We start from the raw sequence: 22,756 nt of genomic DNA, 5'->3' as shown, positions 1-22,756 counted from the left end.
TCCTTCGTTCCCACCACTGCTCTGCGACCCTGCACTGAGACCCAGGCAAGAGCATTTGGGTTGGGGGTTGGCTGGGTGTCCTCCCTACAGTTTCTGACAGAACAACCGACACACTGGTCATCAGGGAAACTCTTGCATTCTGATGTGCAAAGGCAACTACTTGTCACTTTAAACACACTTAAGATCCCATGGCCATGTGGCTCTGCTCTGTGACTACAAGGAAGACTGTTGACTACCAACCAGAATGTTCCTGATCGCCTCAGGCGACTGCTCTACGTGCTGTTATAATGTCCGGGCAAACTGAGACTCAAAGAAAAAGAATGGCATTCATTCTCAAACAGGACATGAATTCTTCCTTTGCCAGGAAGAAATACAATGGAGGCAAATAGCTCAGCTTACAACAAAACAAACAAATGAAAAACTCCAATATAAAGTCAACTATCCCTCTCAGTTCAGTCTGAACTTTGCCTTATGAAATACTATAGCATAAATACATCATTTCTCAATTTATTTTTGAACAGCTGACTAAAACATTGGCAATTCTTTGGGAGCAAGAACTGAATCTGTTCTGTGTATGATGGTAACCCACCCCTGAGACCCGGTGAATGTATGTTGAATGAATGCGCCAGATTCTCTAGTTTTACCAACATTTGTAAATATGTAAAAATAAGCCTATATTTCATACCTAAACCATCCCCTATATAACATCTAGTATGGCCATCCCTGTTACACCATAGAATAGTTAAGGTAGCCATTAAGCAATGATCTTTAAGAGTTGATCATAGACACTCATATAAACAAACATGCGTGCAAATAAATATAGCATGTCCACATTTACATGCACAATTTTTTTCCTTCTTTTCCAAGTGAGGGGAGGGGAGATAGAGAGACAGACCCCTGCATGTGCCCTGACCATGATCCATACGGCAACCCCCATGTGGGGCCGATGCTCTGCCCATCTGGGGCCATGCTCACAACTGAATTATTTTTAGCACCTGAGGTAGAGATTCCATGGAGCCATCCTCAGGACCCGGGGCTAATGTGCTCAAACCAATCGAACCATGGCACATACACATTTTTTTAAGTGCTATGAAGGATACATCTCTCTCAGCAAAATAAAGCTGTAAGTTTAGTTAATGTCCCAGAAATATTTATCTTCTTCCCCCAGAGATAAATTTATCATGTAAATTCATTGAAATTTCATGAAACTTCAGCTTCAGGGACCCCCCCCCAATAGCTCCTTCCAATATCTAGGGAGGAGCCAAAACAGTGCATTCCCAAGAACACATGCCTTTGTGAAGAAACCCTTCCCCCCAAGTCTATAAAACCAGAAGTATCATGAAACCTGGATCTTGAAGGATCCCCTCACCTTGAAGGATCACAGATTTCTCCCCAGTTTTATGGAGATAAAATTGACATAACATTGTATTAAGTTTAAGGTATACAATATAATGATTTTAGATATATATAGATAGAAATGTTCACAATTAGTTTAAATACCATCCATTACCTCACATAGTTACCAATTCTTTTTTTCTTGTGATGAGAAATCTTAGGATTGTAAACTATCATCACTCTCCTCCCCATTACATCCCTGGGATTTACCTATCTTAAAACTGGAGGTTTTCATCTTTGATCACCTTTATCCACCACGCCCCATCTCCACCCCCAACCATCCACCCCCAGGATCACATTCTTTAACGGCAATTTCAAGATTCAACCCCATCACACTTGAACTCAGCAGCTTTTTCCCTCGAGATCCTCGTGATCTTTTCCCCTACCCTCAGAATCTCCACAAGCAGGAGGCACACACCACGAACATGGACAGGGACGCTGTCTCACCGGGGAGAGTAGGGAGTGGCTGGCGGAGGAGGAATGTACAGGTCCAGGATGGCAGGCTTCTCCTTCTTCAGCGAGGTATCCATGGTGCTCTCGGGGGACTGGGTTGTCGTGGGCGGCGGCGAGGTCTGAAACAGGAGCAAGTGCACAGGGTGGGGGTGACCTCGGGGTTATTCTTGGTGCACACGGCCCCCTCCCTCAAGCCAGCACCACCCCTCAGGTAAACGGGACAGAGTCGTCAGAGTATTTACAGCTCTTAGCATCATTCCGCTTGTATTTTTCTTTGAGACACTCAGCATTAAAGGGGAGTTCTGAAAGACTAGTCCGTGAGAAACAGAGCCTTTGGAAACCAGGAGCCTGGGCTAAAAAATTCTTGCTCTGAGCAAATCACTTAAAACACCAGTGCCTCAGTTTCCTCCTCTGAAACAGAGCCATACTGACAGTACCTCTTGCACAGGGTGGCAGTGAGGATGAACTGAGTTAGTGAATACAAATCTCTGCCCACACGACCATCGCCTAGGCACGTGGGCCAGGAGCCCAGCCAGTCTGGGTGTGATCCTGGCTCCATACCCATCGCTCCCCTGATCCACAGGCGGTGTGTTCCAAGACCCCCAGCACGTCTGAGGCCTCAGACAGGACCGAACCCTAGCGATACTTTGTTCTTCCCTATACACACCTATGGTCAAGTTTAATTTACAAACTAGGCACAGCCACAGATGAACAACACTAAGTAATAATAAAATAGAACAATATAACAATATTCTGTAATAAAAGTTATAAGAATGCGGCTTCCCTTCCTTCCTCTCGCTCAATACATCCGCCAGCCAGTCTGCCAGCTGAGGTGGTAATTCAGTGACCAGAGGGCAGGAGTGTATGCCACGTGGCTACACTGGACAAAGAGAGGAGTCCGGTTCCGGGGGGGCGGGAGGGAACAGGAGGATGAGAGAGGTCATCACGCTACTCGAAGGGCGAGCAGTTTAAAACTGATGAACTGTTCCCTTCTGGAGTTTTCCATATAATGTTTCTGGACGATGGCTGACCACAGGGAATGGAAACCATGAGTAATTAAAGCCATGGAAAGTTAAAATGTGGGTAAGTGGGAAACGGCTGTGTATCTCTCTGAGTGAGTCACTGAACTTCTCTGTGCCTCATCTAAAAAGTCGAGATCAACAGGGACAAGAACAGAAGCCACAAAGGGCAGCGAGGAGCATTAAGTGAGATGGTACACGTCACTGGCTTAGCACTCTGCTTGTCACACAGCAAGTGCACAGCCTGCTGCTGTTTTATTTAGTGTTATATACATCCGCGCACACATACAAGTTAAAGTTTAAAATGTAAAATTTATACAGTTTTATTTTAATTATGCTACTGGTGTCAAAAGACCTATGTTTTTAAATCTTGTGTGAGAACTTCAATCTTATCTCTTCTCTAGACTAACGACAATAACCTTAAAGGAAGTCTCAGAGCCGAGGCGTGAGGACGTTAGGGGAAGGCCGGAGGGAGGAACCACGTGAGAACTGTGCTAGGCTCCGGGCAGGCACACAAAGGCACCTGCCACCCTACCTAGCCGGGTGGTGATAGAAGGCCCCAGAGTGAGACAGGGAGCTTGATTCTAAGGACTGGAAGGACTGGAACAGCCAGTGCGCACAGAGTGACTGCCCATTTTCAGGGGAGACACAGAAAATACGTCTTAAGAAGGGTGCACTTCCCTTCTTAAGACTTAAGTCTTTCGTCTCCTGTAGCATAATCTCCGCCTCCTGGACTTTGGCCATTAACGCATCAGCTGTCAACTCTGCTCATGGTGCAATTGACAAACACCCCGGTCTGTTTATCTTGGCCAATGTCTGAAAGCACGGGGCTAGGATCCAGGTCCTCGACCAGTAAAAGAAAAGCACACTAGAGCATTTCCACAGACGAGGCACTCTGAAAACGACAACACCGATGATCACCTCTGCATCAGTGAGCCTCGTTTACCAGGACTGCGACCTAAGAGCAGAAGGATGACAGTGACAGGAAATCACTAACGAAGGTGACAAGAAGGAAGGAAGCTCCCTCCCAGGAGAGGTGGGCAGCCAGGCGTCAAGAACCCTGAAGAACGGCACAGGGAGCGACCGGGGCAGGGGCTGGGAAAGTCGAGGGACCCGGCATCGACTGGGGTGCAGACCCTGTGGGCACCCCGACTACTCGTGAGAGCACGTCGCACCTGAGCTGGAAAACGGCCTCTGCATTTTGAGGGCGGCTCTGTCCCTTGGTCAAAAGCAACATGGGGTGTCTCATCCCTCACCATCACCTCTTCCCCCAAACTCCGCACCAGTGGAACGTGGCGTGAAGGTTGACAAATCCGGAGAAAAGGGAAGTGCACCCTTCTTAAGTGAATTTCCAGAGCTCAAGGGGACAAACACCAGCCCACACTTGGAAAGAATTGTCACTTCGCTTCCGAACACATCCACTTAAATCCTCCTCTGTCACTTCAAACTCTGTGAGGCTCAGAGGACCTAGCTATCATCTCTGCTTTCCCGATGGCCCTTTCTTCACCTTCTAAGTCTTGTCACTGACCTCGCCAGCCGGGTTCACTGTCCCATTTCACACCTGCCGTGCTGGGTTCCCTCACCCGTCACCCCAAAGTGAGCGAGGAGTGAGGTTTCCAAAGATTAGGGACCCTGTCAAAGGCCCCACAGCTAACAAGTGGCAGAGCTGGGATCTGAACTCAGAGTTCAACCCCAGAGCCCCTGTCCTATGCTGTGCTGCTTTGTGAGTCTTTTTCCAAATAGCCCCTTACCTTAGTCTTTCACTGGAATCACCCGTCGCCAGCCTGTCCCAGAACCACATCACCGATCACCTAGGTACACGACAGCTCCCACCTACTGTTTCTTTTGTTAGATTGTATCATGGGCAGAACTATGTTCTCCTCAAAATCCACGTTGAAGTCCTAACCTCCAGCAGCACAGAATGTAATTCTACTTGCAGACAGGGTCTTTAAGACGTAACTCAGTTAAAATGAGCTCATTCGCTTGGTGCCTAATCCAGTATGACTGTGCCCGTACGAGAAGAGATGAGGACACAGACTCATGGAGGAAAGACCAGATGAAGACACAGCGAGAAGGCGGACATCTGCACGCTATGGAGAAAGGCCTCAGAAGGGGCCGACCCTGCCCGCCAACACTTTGATCTCAGACTTCTAGGACTTCTAGTCTTCTGCATTGCGAGAGAGTAAACTTCACTTGTCACCAGCCGGCGGTACTTTGTCATGGCAGCCCTGGCAAACTAACGCAGAGATTCATGTATGCAACAGCTGTCAACCTGTTGCCTGTGGGATGAAGTCCATGCTCTCCCCACAGTCCCCAGGCAGTCCGTACCGTCTCAGCCCACCAGCCCAGTGTCTCTCCTGCCCTCTCCCGGGGGCCCTGGGGGACGTGGGGGAACGAATCATCTACACACGCTTGCGGTAGGGCGATGGTGCCCGAACCCCTACGGCCCCTCTGCCAGCCAGCAGACCCAGCCGTCCGAGTCAGCCGCTACCAGCTCACGCCTGGCCCCTTCTCTGCAGACGGCCCTCCGCTGACAGCTCCTCTCCTGAGCACAGTGACGGGAGCCTGCCGCTCTGTGCTCTCGCCAGTATCACAGGCCAAGGCTGGACGTGACCCGAGACACCGCCTTGCTGCCTTCCCACTCCTTATTCTGTCTCCCTTCCTCCCTTACAGGTTTGACCCGAAGCACACGCCTTCAGAAATCAGTTTCACAAGAACTTCTGTCACGGTTTATGCTTCTAGGAAACCTTGCCCAAGACACCACCCTTCCCTGATGGCATGTGTGGGTGCGTGTCTAAGGAATAGCATTCGTCTCCTCTGTGGCGTGCCCTCCTTTCTGCCGAATGCCACCGAGTGATCCAGGCTCCAAAGTGCTCCCACCCCACGGGAAGGGTGCCTCCACCCCCCCCCGTGGCTCACCCCTCCCCCCCCCAGAGCCCAACACTTTGTCGTGTGCCCCGAGGAGCCACTAGGCACTCCATCAACGACCAAAGACGAGGTGAGACCCCTGTGACGTTCAGTAACGCAGTCTGAGAATCCCCCCACCCCCCCCCCCCGTCACTTAAAGATGCTCCACTTCACACGGAGCAATGCTCACAGAAGCAGCTGGGGTGACTGCTTTATTATTTAAGAAAGAACGTGAGTCTGTGCCGTCCTTGCGTCACCCTCCACGTCCCGTTATTCACCGCCACCGCTCCGCACGCACACACGTAAGGAACTTACGCGGGGGCATTGCCAGTGCTCCGTGCATCACGCCGTAGCCCGCTGGATGGCTGGAGATTGCTACCGCCCCTTCCGCTCGAGCATATGCCAAAAATCACAGTTACATCGAAATTGCAATCCCAATCTTATCAAAGGGCATTCAGATGTCACTGCTCTTCATTCGTGGTTTAGGATATAAATGCCCAAGAATCACCCCCAAGACCGGCAATTCTAACCAATGTTTCAACAATGGAGTGATACTGCTGGCCACCATGTGGATTATTCCCACGCTCCATAGCCCTGACTCAACCCCACCTGGTCTCTCGAAGATGAGTGTTCAAACCGGCCACATTACATCAGCGTGCATTTGAAACGGGAGCGAAGGCTGCGAATGGACTTTCGGCAGCCATTAGCCGCATGTGGCTACTAAACAACTGAAATGTGGCTCACGAGACTGGACTTTCAATTCTACTTAAACAGTCACACGTGGCTAGAGGTTACTGTACTGTTCAGTGCAAACCCAGCCTGCATATTTTCATACATATAATCAGGATTATAGGAGAACGAGGCAGACACAGACTCCTGAAACCAATCTCCTTGCCATTTTCCTCTTGGTCTTCAGAGACCAATCAGACATCTGAGCACCGTTCGTGCCCGGACACCAAACAAAGGCTGACAACGCGGATCGGACGCAGGCCGGATACCTGCACAAGAGGCGGCTTCCACCGCAGGTTCTTCAGGGGCGCCGGAGTGAAGTAGAAAGAACACGTGGGGCGCTTCTTAAGCAGCAACACGACTCCTGTGGGGTTCTCCCTCAACTTCTTCACCAGGTTTTTGAGCTGCCATCCCACCTGCAAAGAAAGAAAATGAGGGGAGAGGACTCACTCGTGAATAAGGAGAAAAGGATCAAACCTATGACTGGATCTCACGGATACCAGCTGTGAGCAGATAGATACCAACAGGCTGATACAAGTATGTTCATTTTTCATCACTTAAAATTAGGAAAGATTATATATAAATTGAAAATTTTAAAAATTCAAGCAAAATGGTTTTGGATTTAGTTAAAAGTTCTCGAGAGGAATATTAAGTCTCAAGTCTCGAAGCAAAACTCACCACAGTCTGCCGATTAACCTGAATGACTTCATCACCAGCATGAATTTTCTGAGATCTGTCTGCAGGGGACTGTGGAAAACAAACAGAAACCCATCTTACTGTTTAAATACTCTCTTTCTTTCTGCTTCTATCTTTTTCTTCTTTCTTTCTTCTGTAGACAATCAGCAATGGAAATATAATTTTCTCAAGAAATACTACAGTGTGTGTGAAATCCCGGAGACTTCAATGTTAGTAGAACCCACTCCATGAGTATTTGTGTATCTATTTTATTGGTGGTCTGTTATAACAGATAATCTGTCATTTACAACAGCAGGTTCATGTCACCTACCAGAGACAGTAGGGACACCCTGTCCACATGATAAGCTGATAAAAGGCGGCACTAGATCATCTAAAAAATACCTTGGACACCTGACCTGTATAGATACTTCTCAAAGAAGACATACAGATGACTAACAGACATATGAAAAGATGCTCAACATCACTAATCATCAGAGAAATACAAAATAAAACCACAATGAGATATCACCTCACACCAGTCAGAATGGCGCTCATCAACAAAACAACACAGAATAAGTGCTGGCGAGGATGTGGAGAAAAGGGAACCCTCCTGCACTGCTGGTGGGAATGCAGACTGGTGCAGCCACTGTGGAAAACAGTATGGAGTTCCCAAAATTAATAACGGAACTGCCTTATGACCCAGCAGTTCCACTTTCAGGAATTTATTTGAAGAAAATTGAAAGAGTAATTCAAAAGAATATATGCCCCCTAACGCTCACTGCAGTGTTACTTACAATAGCCAAGACTTGGAAGCAGCCCGAGTGCCCAGCAGGAGGTGAGCAGATACAAGGCTGTGGAACATACACACAGTGGAATACTACTCAGCCATAAAAAGGAAGGAAACCTCACCCTTTGAGACAGCACGGATGGACCTGAAGAGTAGCATGCTAAGTGAAATAAGCCAGTGATTTGACTCCTATGTGGAATCTAATGAACAAAATGAACTAACAAGCAAAACAGAAACAGATTTATAAATTTAAAATAAATAGAGCAGACTCACAGCTGTTGGGAAAGAAGGGCTTTGTGTATGTGTTGGGGGGGGGGGGGACCTATAGGAACTGAACAAAAAAGAAAAGAAAAAGCTTATGGACACTAACAACAGCGTGGTGATCGCGAGGGGGCGGTGGGTGGGGCGAGGTGGAGGAGGGAAAGGGGGTAAACGGTGACGAACAGAGACCTGACTGCGGTGAACACACCATACGGTGGGCAGAGATGTGTTGCAGAACTGGGCACCTGAAACCTATATAATTTTGTTAACCAGTGTCACCCCAATAAATTCAATAAAAAAGAAAAGAAAAAGTTTAAAAGAAATTTTTAATTAAAAATAACTTACCTTTGCACCTTTATCAAAATCAATCCTGTAAAAGCTGACCCACCGTGTCACAATCAAGAGCAGGGGTCCCCAAACTTTTTACACAGGGGGCCAGTTCACTGTCCCTCAGACCATTGGAGGGCCGGACTATAAAAAAAAACTATGGACAAATCCCTATGCACACTGCACATATCTTATTTTAAAGTAAAAAACCAAAACGGGAACAAATATAACATTTAAAATAAAGAACAAGTAAATTTAAATCAACAAACTGACCAGTATTTCAATGGGAACTATGCTCCTCTCACTGACCACCAATGAAAGAGGTGCCCCTTCTGGAAGTGCGGTGGGGGCCGGATAAATGGCCTCAGGGGGCCACATGTGGCCTGCAGGCCGTAGTTTGGGGACCCCTGATCAAGAGCATTTCTGTCCCTCTGTCATCCCACTTCCTTTTTGGCAATTATTAAGTTTTACTTCTACTCAACCTTGTTTTACGTGTAATCACGGTGGTATTAAATAGAAAGATGGTGAAATGAGCAAAGTTTTTAAAGAAAATGAATTAAAAATTTTTGTTTATTTTCAGATTGAATTCATAATAAACACATTTCTAGTATCAAAACAAACCTCCAGACTTTGTTTTCCCATATAATACTTTACTATAAATTTGCAAATATAGATATATTTACATAGGTGAGTATATAGATATAGTAATGTAATCTACTTTTCAAATGTTTTGTCCATAGTGTTCTTGCTCATTTAATTGAACTAAAATTGTTTACGATTAAGATATCTTATATGAGCAAAAGAGAAGGAAAAGATAAACCTTAGATTTTAAATGATAATCAAATGTTATCCAGGCCAAAGTGTTTTATTTAATTTATGTGACTGGCTGAATCTTCCATTTACAACTATCCTTAAAAAAATAGCACCTTTAAACATGGTGAGGGCGGTACAGCAATTAAATTCAAGACATACTTGATGAATTTTCTCATTCAACTGTTGTGACAGGCTCAACAAGAAATGAGCAAAAGCAACATTACAATGTAGAAACATTCCCTTTGATTTATATAGGTCCACAAAGCACAGGTGGGACTGCTATTTTTGAAAAACATTTCACCTGCTGCCATAGCAACCAGCAGCGCCTCACCCTAGAGACTAGCATCGTGGATACCAGTGGGAGATGGCCTAACTCAAATCTCTCTTGAGGCACTTAAAAATAAATGAATCAGTGCTCCTTTTTGCTCCTGTGTGTCTGATACTTCACCCATAGTTACAGCCCAACATTTCCTGTTCATCTTCCTGGGCTAAGGATTCATTTCAGGTAAGCTGCACATGATAAAAGATGTCCCTGAGGCCAAGAAAGTCCCTGTGTATCTTAAAAAACAAGTCCCAATGTCCTCAGTTGACTTCCCTGCCTAAGGAGTCTCATGCATTCATTTCTCAAATGTCCTACCAGGTGATTAAGAGTTGTGCTTGGCAGAACACTGGAACAGGGAGAGCTTGATACCAAAACTCTCTCGAGGGCACCAGCTCTTGCCTATCTTCACCATGAGCTGGGCTGCTGAAAAACGATGCTTGTTCTGGTTTGCAGCCGAAGGGTGATGCCCGAGGAAGAATGTATCCATTCTTCAGAAGCTAATCTAATGCCCACCTCCTCTGGGGCTGGGGAGGGGTGGGAAGTGGGGAACAGGAGGACAGATGGGATCCTGTCAAGAGTCTTGTCGAGGTCTTAAACAACATCAAAAAAAAAAAAAAAGGCCAGATAAAGAATCACTAGATAACTGTTTATTCTGACCTTGGAATGATTGTGGCTTCTCAGATAACCTCAAAAAAAAAAAAAAAGAAAAGAAAGAAAAGAAAAACCAAAAAACACCTGGAGGACTGAGATGGCCTCTGGCATTGTGTCAGCCTAGAGTCCAAGATAGATGAATATGGAGACAGGTCATTTCTGTCCACTACCACCCACCACGCCTGGCTCTCGTTAAGACATTCTGACTCTTCAGTCATAGCAACCTTAAGTGGAGCTGCAAAGTTGTCTAGTAGCCGGCCCTTTCATCCAGCACGAGAAGTAGACTCTTCCTCCACTTCCCTGACAAGACTCAGCAAGTGTCAGCCCATTCCAAGTCCCCAGTGAATGCAGCTGAACGTCTGAAAGAGTGAGTGGCATTCTCAAATGGATTACCGATGAGAGAAAGACAAGTTTGCACTTTTTCATCTTTAACTGGATGGAGACCGTGTTGCTCTGGGTGACTTACATACAGTTCTACACTAAGATCAACTATATCCACATAAACCCTGATTACTCACTCAGTCTGTTTTCTTCTTTTCCAAGTGAGAAAAGGAGAGACAAGAGAGACAGACTCCTGCACGCACCCCAACCGGGATCCACCCGGCAACCCCTGTCTGGAGCCGAGGCTTGCAACTGAGCTACTTTTTAGCACCTGAAGTAGAGGTGCTCATCAAAAATCATGCCATTTTATTTTATCAAAAAGACACTACCACCTTCTACACTACCACAAAGCCATCCTTAGCGCCTGGGGCCAATGCGCTTGAATGAATTGAGACATGGCTGCGGTAGGGGAAAAGAGAGAGAGAGAGAGAAAGAGAGAGAGAGAGAGAGAGAGAGAGAAGATGGAAGGGGAGGGGTGGAGAAGCAGATAGTCACTTCTCCTGTGTGCCCTGACCAGGAATTGAATGTGGGATATCCACACACCCAGACCAACACTCTACCACTGAGCCAACTGGCCAGGGCTTCACCCAGTCTTATAGGTTTGGTAGGAATTCTAGGAAATGTATCATTATATTTGACATTTAATTCAATTCAAAAGCAGCTTGTTGAGTCACTCACTCAACTCTCGTCTTTAAAGCAATAGAGGCGTGTATTTTGAAAACAAAAGAATCTGTGTGCCTTCTGATAGCAATATCATAGTACTTTTCACATCTGTCCAAGACTGAAATTTCTTCAAGACCAAAGAGAATTTGGGACCACACAAGTCTGGTTTACTAATGCAATCACTAAATTGCTAGATGCAAAACTTCAACTACAAAAATTGCAATAACATTCACCATCCTTCTGCATCCATTCAATTCTAAAACAATGCACCAAATGGCACAGACTGTATTCCTGTCACGGTGCTGCTGAAATATATGAAGTCCCAGAGACGGGATGAATGTGTGATGCATTATGCATCTTTCTTTTATACCATCCCCTGCCTAAAAGCAGAACTACCTGTGTTGTTACTGCCTGTCAGGTGAGATGGTAGAAAAATTCCTAGTAGTTTCCAGTGTGTTCTCAATGTAGCTCAACAAAGGAGGCTTAAAGACACTACCACCTTCTACTCAGTCATCTGCCAGAACCACACAGTTTATTTATAATTCATTGACCGCCTTAAGCAATGTCATTGTTTTCTTAATACAAAAATCAAGTGTGTGTCACAAGCCCTCATCAAAAATCATGCCATTTTATTTTATCAAAAGATCTAGCAGCTGAGCTCAAATGTCAACATGTATTTCCACCAGAGTAGAAAAGTAGGTACCAAATTTCTTCTATTTTAAGAAATGATTTCCTCTTGTGTTAGTTGATTAAACAGTAGGTTAATTCCATAGACACATGCTTCTTTTATGCAGATCCTGGAAGCTAGTCAAATACTTTAAGCTTCATACCAATGCCATTGAAAAGCCAGCCGTACCGCAGGCTGCAGAAGAAAGCCCTCACTTAGCTCTCCTTTTCACAAACTCACAAGGTTTGAGCGGCTAAAGAAATGCCATTCATGTGGCAGAGTTCCCAAAAGAAAGATAACGGTGTGCAAAGTCCCTCACAGTAGAAACAGCTTTGTTTGTTTCTGTTCAAAAGATTAAGGGGGAGGGGAACCCCTCAATTTCAATACATGACAGATATTATGAAATACAACTCAATAAAAAGGACCTGTGTCACTCAAAAATTCCAAAATAGTTGCTTTGGTGACACATAAACTCCACTGAAAAAAAAAAACAACAACAGCAGCCCACCATATTTTGGACATATGCCTCCCAACTCCAGTCCTTACGAGCGAGGGTGATTCTCAACAGCAAAGAGATCACTGCCTTTGTCTTTATGCATTAATATTTCCAGGGTGCAAAAGGCAATGATTAACACAAAGGTGAGGGCAAGAACTAGGCACGGTGCACGAACAAGAGCAATAAAGGACAATTTAAATAATAAATTGACAACAGCTGGTGATGAGCAGTGCACTAGCAACAGCAATAAACAAACAGGCACCCACGCTCTCATTGTGGATAATAAAACAGCATGCACACATTTGAATGAAAAGTATGAGGACTCTGTGTCCAGTTTGTTTAAATATGCAATAGCTTTTACATTGAACGGACTGGCACTTACATTCTCCGTGGTTCCAGTAATCACGTGCAATCCATCGTAGGTAGATTTGATGTACATGCCCTAGAGTGAGTCACAAATATATTAACTCCAACATTTAAAACGACAGCCGCAAGTGTGACTTGAACTTATAAAACATTAAAGGCAGTCCCTGCAACACAATGCTCATTTTTAAGCCTCCAGAAACATTATGGAAAAAGATCCTAAGAGCCGTGAAGGGCAACTGAACAAACCGAAATATTCGTGAAAGAAATCAGAAACGAAGATCTCTTTGATGCCGTCATTTGTGTACCAGGCACATCAAATTTTGCCGTAACTCTGGGGACTCGGAAGGAATCTTCTCAGTCCTGCAGAATGAATGAGGCCTTTCAAACAGGGACTGTTCTCCCCTGAGCATCTCTTTGTGGCACAACACAATACAGTCAGTTAAATCTGGTATCAGCAGTCATTGCAGGGTGACTTACTCAGGCCACTAACAACCCAGCCCAGCATGGAGGAAGGAAGGTCGTTAAATAACACAACGTAGGAAGTAAGCGAGAAGCCAGCACCCTTCCACTTTAAGGGAAGTGTAAGACAAATACATTCCTTCCTAAAAGGCCTGCCAGGCAAACTTAGAGGTGAGTCTGCCATGTTGTCGAGGACACGCTTCTGCAGTCTGGCACATCATATATAAAAAATGTTTATAATTTTTATAGGATAGGAAAAGAGAGCAAAAAGTAGATTGGGCAGAGATGTTCCCCACCCTGGTATTAATACCACAATAACGTAGATGCCCCCCAGCAACCATCTAGGCCCTGACCTCACCCTGCTCGGCCACCCACCCTGCTCTGTGATGAGGATCTCCTGAAATAGGACCCCCCCCCCCTTCACAGTTCTCCACAGTCCTCTCCATTCTGGTTCCTCTCATTCTCAGAGTGACCAGCTTCTCCCCACATGTGCTACTCCTCTGCCCAGAGCACACGATCATATAGCCTTACCATCTCGTCACTATGAACCCACCGCTGGGGAGCCCTCCCTGCCCAGGCTGTTCTCATCGTCATTGACTGAAGCTGAGCAGTCTCCGTAGACAACATTTCTACTTCCTAAGAATGAAGGCTTGTCGACATGTGGTTGTGTTTTGGTTTTCTATCTGGGAGCAGAAACTGCCTTGATATTCTCACGGCGGCTAGGCCCTCCTCCTCCTCCTCCTCCTCCTCTTCTTCCTCCTCCTCCTCCTCCTCCTCCTCTCCTCCTCTTTTTCCTCCTCCTCGTTATCATCATCATCAACAGCAGCTATGGTAGCTCTAGCCACCAATTCCTGCACATGTACTATGTGTGCGGCCACTGGAGCTCAGCATCCACCATCTAACCCAGGGGTCTCAAACTCAACTCGGCATGTGGGCCGCAGAGCAAGATCACAGCCGTTCGGCGGGCCGCACTAGGTCTACAAAAGGCAACTGTTACGCAACACTTTTCTCACTGCAGCTGAAAACAAAAAAAAAATCAGTACAACAAGCACAATCGTACATGCAGTTGACTCAGTGTCACAAAACGACCAGAAACTGCAGTTCGCATCACAACTGCTGTTAACTAAGCTAATATCTAGCTAGGGTGCTAGAGAAATGAAAAATATAAGTAGGCCCCTAGGCTTACTTAATTTTATCCAAAATATTTTGAACTTCGTGGATTAGTCTGCGGGCCGCACAAAATTGTTCGGCGGGCCGTGAGTTTGAGACCCCTGATCTAACCGAACACCTTCAACAACCCCATGGAGGCAGTTACTATATCATTACTCACTTTGGACAGACGAGAAAACTGACATGTAACGAGGTTCAGTGGCTTCAGGGCTGGGATTCAATGCTGACACAAAGCCTCTCTAAGGTATCAATGGGAAATTTCTTCACTTAAATTTCAGCAAATGAATCTCGTCGGCTGCCTGCTTGGGGACTGGGAGATTAGGTGTCTAGGTGCGGATCCGGGTAGCTAGACATCTCCCTGTATGTACTTTCAGGACCTATTATTACCGAGCTTGTACGTTACTGACGAAACACTACCGAACGTTCTTTAGGAATCATTTCCTCCGGGCGGCCTCTCTCACAGCCACCGTCAGTGCTCACAGGGACTTTCTGAGCACAGGCTGTTCAGCACCCAGAGCCGTCTTTCCCTTGCGTAAACGTTTCCTAGTTCCTTGCACTGCTAAGCCCTAACAATAACACTTTGTTAAGACCGTTCCTTCAAGGGAGGAGTGGACAGTTCCTAAATTGTATTTCTTTTTACATTTTGAAGACATAAAACATTTATCAACAGTTCAAGACGGCAAATTCCTAACTACATGATAGAAGGTGGCCTGATGTAATTCGATTCGGAATTACAGTGACAGCAATAAGGAATTACATGTATAAAATATAACAGCACAAAACTGGCTTATAAAAATGAAGGCCATGCACTCTCATCTGGAAATGCGCGTGGCCGGACCGCTTACCAGGCCTTCCCCGGGTTTGACGTTCGGTAAGTGCACCTCCAGCAGGCACGCACACTGGCTCATGACGGGGTCCGAGGTGGACCGGATGGTTTTATCACAGATGCCGTTTAAAACCTTGACCTGGCGTTGGAGAGGCAAAAATTCAGGAAAGGCTCATTCATTAACCACGTTTCTCTCAAGTTGCATTTTAAAGAAACGCACTTGCCCTGGCCAGTTGGAGCGTCAGCCCAGCGTGTGGAAGTCTCAGGTTCAATTCCCGGCCAGGGCACACAGAAGACGTACCCATCTGCTTCTCCACCCTTCCCCCTCTCCTTCCTCTCTGTCTCTCTCTTTCCCTCCCGCAGCCAAGGCTCCATTGGAGCAAAGTTGGCCCAGGTCATGAGGATGGCTCCATGGCCTCCGCCTCTGGTGCTAGAATGGCTCCAGCTGTGATGGAGCAACCCCCCAGATAGGCAGAACATCACCCCCTGGTGGGTATGCCAGGTGGATCCCAGTCGGGCATGTGCAGGGAGTCTTTCTCTCTGCCTCCCCGCTTCTCACTTCAGAAAAATACAAAAAATAAAAATAAAAGAAATGCATTTGACCTATTATCTTTTTTGTTTGTTTGTTTTGGTTTGGTTTTTTTGTATTTTTCTGAAGCTGGAAACGGGGAGAGTCAGACAGACTCCCGCATGCGCCCAACCGGGATTCACCCGGCACGCCCACCAGGGGGCGACGCTCTGCCCACCCGGGGGCGATGCTCTGCCCCTCAGGGGCGTAGCTCTGTTGTGACCAGAGCCACTCTAGCGCCTGGGGCAGAGGCCAAGGAGCCATCCCCAGTGCCCGGGCCATCTTTGCTCCAATGGAGCCTTGGCTGCGGGAGGGGAAGAGAGAGACAGAGAGGAAGGAGACAGGGAGGGGTGGAGAAGCAGATGGGCGCTTCTCCTGTGTGCCCTGGCCGGGAATCGAACCCGGAACTTCTGCACGCCAGGCCGACGCTCTACTACTGAGCCAACTGGCCAGGGCCTATCTTTAGCTCTGGTCAGCAATCGTTCTGATAGTACTGCTCAGTGAACTCACGGCACTTGGACTCCATATTTGCAACCTGTAGAAATGGTGCTACTATTTCAGCTTTGTTTAAAAACTGCAAGTTTTTCTATGGTGTCTCGTTTTACAACCACTAACGAGCACAGCTGGGCAGGAATCCCCTTAAGGCAGTTCATAAGAATCATTGATTACAATACCTGTGATTTTTTCAGTGATTATTCATATTCTCTATATACCAAATATTGACAAGGTTAATTTTTTTTTCTGCACCTGTTTTGTTTTATTTAAATACACTTTATTTAAAGCAGTTTTAGGTTCATAAAAGGATTGAACAGAAACTGAAGAGTTCTTATATACTTTTTTTTCTGCCCAGTTTCCAATAGTTATAATGTAGTTAATAACAAGATATTCACTTATTCCATTAGTGTGTTGCATTTGTTACAGTTGATTAACCAATGCTGAGAAATGATTATTAACTAAAGTCTGTAGTGGACATTAGGGTTCTCTTTTAGGCTGTATGATTCTAGATATACCACAGTTTACCCATTTACCTACTGAAGGAAATCTTGGTTGCTCCCAAGTTTGGGCAATTATGAATAAAGCTGCTATGACATTCTGTGCAAGATTTTGTAGATACAAGTTTTCAATTCATTTAGGTAAATACCTAGGATTGCAACTGTTAGATCATAGGATAAGAGTATGCTTGGGTTTGTAAGACACTGCCATGCTGTCTTCCAAAATGTCTGCACCATCTTGCATTCCCACCAGCCACGGGTGAGAGTTCCTGCTGCTCTACACTCTTGTCAGCACTTGGTGTTGTCACGTTTTAAATTTCAGTTGTTCTAAGCGCACAGTGGTATCTTGTTGTTTTAATTTATAGTTCCCTAATGAAATATGATGTTGAACATCTTTTCAGATCCTAACCTGTCGGCTGTAGATCTTTTTTTTTTTTTTTTTTTTTTTTTTTTAATTTTTTCTGAAGCTGGAAACAGGGAGAGACAGTCAGACAGACTCCCGCATGCGCCCGACCGGGATCCACCCGGCACGCCCACCAGGGGCGACGCTCTGCCCACCAGGGGGCGATGCTCTGCCCATCCTGGGCGTCGCCATGTTGCGACCAGAGCCACTCTAGCGCCTGAGGCAGAGGCCACAGAGCCATCCCCAGCGCCCGGGCCATCTTTGCTCCAATGGAGCCTAGGCTGCGGGAGGGGAAGAGAGAGACAGAGAGGAAAGCGCGGCGGAGGGGTGGAGAAGCAAATGGGCGCTTCTCCTGTGTGCCCTGGCCGGGAATTGAACCCGGGTCCTCCGCACGCTAGGCCGACGCTCTACCGCTGAGCCAACCGGCCAGGGCGGCTGTAGATCTTTTATGGTGAGGTGTCTGTTCAGATCTTTTGCTTACTTTTTATTATGGTGGTGTTTTCTTACTGAGTTTAGGAGTTTTTCGTATATTTTGGATACGATCCTTTATTCGATAGGTGTTTTTGAAATATTTTTTCCCATTCTGGTACTTACCTTTTCCTTCTCTTAGCTTCGCATTTCATGGGGCAGAGTTTTAAATTTTAATGAAGTCTGCCTTATCAATTCTTCTTTGGTGGTTCATGCTTTTGGTATTCTATCTAAAAACTAACTGCCGAACCTGAGGTCACCTAGAATTTCTCTTGTTTATTTTCTAGGAGTTTTCTAGTTTCGCATTTTTAATTCAGGTCCACGATCTTTTTGATGATGGGGACGCTCACATTCTTTGAACACCGAACAGTGACAACGTGACATTTTAGAGACAATGTGAGGATCCTTTCTTAAATCTCCGCCACGTAGAAATCACCGTGCATACATGCGGGTGTTTCCCCTAATCAGATCCATCTAACCTTTCAAAATTAAACAACCAAAACAATCAGGAAATTCCAAAGAGTGATTTTTATTTTCCCAACGGGGAGAATCCAACAAGTGACACTTTTTAAATTCCTCCAATTTGTTTAGCCTCCCTATTTATGGAAAATATATTTATAGCAGATTCATTGCTAAATTCCTCAACATCAGGAGGAGGAAGGGCCTTATCAAAAGAGCACAGGCTGGCTTATGTCAAAGGAAGGAAGTGATGATGAATCATTACCAAATACTGTTCAACAGTCAGTGCACTCCCCTCCATCACAGAGTTATGGCCAAGAATTTTTTCTTAAATCAAAATGGTCCTAAAGCGAAATTTGCAGATTGGTTTAACCCAGATTAATAGACTAGCTATTAATTTAAGTATATCTGCTCACTGATGAAATGTTCATAGGAAAAAGAAAAAAGAAAGCAGAAGAGAGACCCCCTCCATATATCCAAGTTCAACACCGGAATTTTTGCAGTAATTGGTTTTGTTAAATAACTTTTATTCTTCCCTTTCCATCTAAATTAATAGGCCCATATCCCAAAAGCCAATATTTCAGAGTATGTCCTGACCACAGTACATGTGCTTTAATTAATGTTAATGCTCACTGTTTGGAGAAAAGGAATTTTATAATAACTAAGAATTATATACTTACTATGGCTAGAACTTTATCTTCCATTTCTGCTACAAGACAATCCTAAAGAAGGGAAGAAGAAGAAAAATGAAAACTAAATATGAGAACAAAAAACTTTCAAAAACTGATGGCTTCAGCTCTCTAGGTATTTTCTGGTGTTGAGATGATCGCTGACATGTCACCCCCACCCAGTAGTCTGAGCAGTCCTGGACGGATGGATGGATGGGGAAGGGACCCAGACAGACAGAGGGCAGAGTGGGAATGGAGCAGCCATTCGACTCCTCCTAAAGCTCTCCTCAATGCTGACCCAAACCGCTTATCATCCCAGAAAACCCATCTGATCGATTAATCTGAAAACCTACAAAAACATGGAGCTGAAAGCCACCCACTGCCCAGACTGTGTGGAGCGTAGTAAGCCGGAAGTCCACGTTCACGAAACCCGACGAGGGCTCCCAACTGTGACTCCGGGCTCAGCCAGCACTGGGCCAACCACCCAGACGTCTTTAGCTCTGGGCCTGCCTATAAGAATAGCTTTGCAATAACGGCTCAGCCACCAAAGTTTATTTTAAGCACCACTGAGATTATATCAGGTATTTCTGTCCTTAATAGATGAAAAAGCCTCAACAAAACATTCATTTAACGCAGTGCCAAAAAAAAGTGGTCTTGAGGTATGCTATTAATGACATTAAATAAAGGGTTGGAATGCAAAGCACTATTTACTCAGTTCAAGAACAAAAGACTTGAAACTGTATGAACCCACTTAGCTGATTACAGGAATCACCATTGTTCTGCCCGGAGCAGCCGAAGTGAAACCACCAGGGCACAATTCTCCCCGTTTCCCGGACCCGACTGCAGCAGAGGACGCCCACCTAGGGGGCGGGGCGCACGCAGCAGAAAGGGGGCACCCACCGCGTTCTTCAGAGTCTATTCAGCTCCATCAGGTAGAATCCCAACCTGGGGCAGTCTAAGGAAAGTGCTGATTATTTTACATTCATGAAGGATGTCCAACCCTGTCAGAGTTTCCCTTCAATCAGAAAGTCCTTTTAGACCCGAGAAACCATGTCAACGCAATAAATTATAAAGAAAAATTAAAGAAGAAAAACTTGTTTAAAAAAAGCCACGGGAGGCCATGCAGGAGCGGATAGGGAAAGAGCTGCCGAATTCTACCCTGCGTGATTTTATAATCAGATTCTCGGTGTCTCCTTAACATTTTTAAAAAATTCTCTATGCAGAAAAAAAAAAATGTGAGAAACAATAATGGTTGCTTACTGCTCCCAAAATTTACCCAAATGAGAAAAGGCTTATAAAAAGAAATTTAGACATGTCTCTTCGTATGCGTGAGCCTGATCTAAATTCAAACTGCAGGAGCAAGCTCTGTAAAACATGAGTAATTAAGAGCTCAGAAATGCTCTTTTCCTCTTCCAATCTGTGCATGGCATGAAACTGACAACCGCCATGACGGCTCAGCCCCTGTTAACACCACCTGACGGACGCATTATTAAATAAATGTCACCTTTAGGAAAACAGAATACGTACTGCGGTTCTATTGTGGTCCTATTGCAGTCTTAAGCTGCAAATGGACTAATACTTTGTATTGGTGGTCTTTCGGTACAACGCCCAAAACGCCACGAGCACTGTCACCATTGTGCGATAATCACCAGCAGGCAGAGATCTCCTCTTCAGAAACCAGCGCCCAAGATGGAAGGTGGATGTGTGACCTCATGGTTCCCCATACTTGATTCTTTGCTGGATCCAAGATGCCTCCCCCCAAAATGGCTTTCTCGTTGTGGTGACAGGGCGATTGGGAGAAAGGAACACTCCAGCCGCCCTGCGTGGTCCAAGTCGGCGTGTGAAACGGCTCCCTTTTCGCCTTCCGCTCTCATGAGCGCGGGTTCCCACGCCCATTCCTCCCGAGAGGAAGCAGCTGCAGGTGTGATTTCATGTCGCTTGGCATGAAGGCCACGGGATGGAAAAACGGAGTCCTAGAACCAAGTCACCTCCCCATGAGCCAGGCAATGGCAGCTGAGCTTGGTCACATTCCTTGGTCACCTGGATCAGCGGACTCGGGCCAGCTGACCTGGCAGCGACCCAGCCTGGGCGGCTATCAAGTGCCCTGTCCCTCTGTGCTCTTCCTTCCTCTGCCTTCTCATGAGCTGGGGGACCTGGGCAGCCTCTCTAACCTCTCCCTGCCTCTGTTTCCCTCTCTGTAAATCCGGGGTGAAACTCTGCCTCAGACACCTGTTGAGGATTGTACATGCTGCACGTGTCAAGCACGTAGTCCACAACGGGTTCACAACCGGCACTCCAGAAGTGGCCTCCTGGCTTCCTCCTCCCTGCTTTCATGGCTCTCTTTGTCTCCACTCTGTTTTCTTGGGCTTTCCATTTCTCCCTTCTTTCCACACTGCGATTCCGCACCTGCCGCTGTCATTTTTGTCTCTCACCGGTGTGATTCCAGCTTTCACGTCATGGCAGCTTTGGGAGGATAAACTGACGGTATATAATTGCAATCCCTTCCCGCCTCAGTTCCCTTCGTCGGAGATGCTAGCCTGGACACTGGACAGAAGACGTGTCCGTGGACTGGGTGCGGGCTGTAGCCAGTGTGTGCTTAAACAGTGTACGGCAGGGGTCCCCAAACCACGGCCCCCTGAGGCCGTTTATCCGGCCCCCGCCGCACTTCCAGAAGGAGCACTTCTTTCATTGGTGGTCAGTGAGAGGAGCATAGTTCCCATTGAAATACTGGTCAGTTTGTTAATTTAAATTTACTTGTTCTTTATTTTAAATATTGTATTTGTTCCCGTTTTGTTTTTTTACTTTAAAATAAGATATGTGCAGTGTGCATAGGGATTTGTTCATAGTTTTTTTTATAGTCCGGCCCTCCAACAGTCTGAGGGACAGTGAACTGGCCCCCTGTGTAAAAAGTTTGGGGGCCCCTGGTGTACGGTTTCCTCACACATGTAGAGTCACAGAATTTTAGAACCTTCCTTCATTTTGGAAGCCTTCTACATTACTAGGGGGAAAGGGACAGACAACGGAGAAGAAGGACCAGCAGATGTCTGTCTTCATAGACAGGGACGCAAAAGATAAAGGCCCCAGTGGAACATGCTTCTTGCCACTGGCAAGAAAGATGCAGCGTTTCTTCCTTCGATTCCCCAGGTAAAAAGAATGAATGGAAAAGACGGGTGTCTTCTGAAACAGTCAACAGATCTTCTGCCAAGAAGTGTAGAGAAAGATTGCACTTCGCCCGGTTGTGAGAGGGTGAGCTCAGTTTGGTCCTGCTGCTGCCATTGCACAGACATTGGAACAGACGTCAGCGCATTACTTACTGTTTAATAGAAGTTACCATTTCTAACGTGTGTGCATGAACAAATATTGCTATTTGCCAAAACACCTACGTTCTCCAGCCACAACAGAAAACACAGGGTCATCAAGAGCTCATCACGGTTTTTCAATCTAAGTTCATACAATCATATTCCCATATATATTTATATACTGCCTGGCTTAATCCTCAAAGATTCTTTAAATTTAAATAAATCAAAATATACCAGAATATAAAAGAAACATTTGATAACTTCCTCTCTTTAAAAAATCAAATTTGGTTCCAGAAACCCCATACAATGCAAGATTTTTATATTTCTTACAATAGGCTACTATTTCTTAAACGGGCACAGTGCTTTACATATGTTGTATTTCATTTAATCTTCCTAACAACCTTTAGAGGTAGATTTTTTTTTGACAGTTTATATTACTTCTCTATTTTTCATTTTAGGTGAGTGTATAAGTGTGGTGATGGACATGCTGTTTGTAAACAAGCATATATATATGTGTGTGTGTGTGTGTGTA

General features: G+C 45.7%; 1 protein-coding gene across 2 annotated transcripts in view; it reads right to left on the bottom strand.

Annotated features, from left to right (window-relative positions):
* CNKSR3 (CNKSR family member 3) overlaps window positions 1–22,756 on the bottom strand; it is an 84,674-nt gene that overhangs the window by 5,723 nt on the left and 56,195 nt on the right. For both annotated transcript variants that reach the window (XM_066372954.1, XM_066372955.1), the window contains exons 5-10: window positions 18,938–18,979; window positions 15,387–15,506; window positions 12,929–12,988; window positions 7,182–7,250; window positions 6,773–6,919; window positions 1,843–1,967 (exon numbers count right to left, since the gene is read on the bottom strand). In XM_066372954.1, the coding sequence (XP_066229051.1) occupies window positions 1,843–1,967; window positions 6,773–6,919; window positions 7,182–7,250; window positions 12,929–12,988; window positions 15,387–15,506; window positions 18,938–18,979 (563 nt within the window). The remainder of the gene's footprint in view (window positions 1–1,842; window positions 1,968–6,772; window positions 6,920–7,181; window positions 7,251–12,928; window positions 12,989–15,386; window positions 15,507–18,937; window positions 18,980–22,756) is intronic.

The sequence above is a fragment of the Saccopteryx leptura genome, chromosome 3 (genome assembly GCF_036850995.1).
Source record: "Saccopteryx leptura isolate mSacLep1 chromosome 3, mSacLep1_pri_phased_curated, whole genome shotgun sequence".
NCBI lineage: Eukaryota > Metazoa > Chordata > Mammalia > Chiroptera > Emballonuridae > Saccopteryx > Saccopteryx leptura.
The sequence above is the reverse complement of the archived record's forward strand: the minus strand, read 5'-3'. Positions and strand labels throughout refer to the sequence as shown.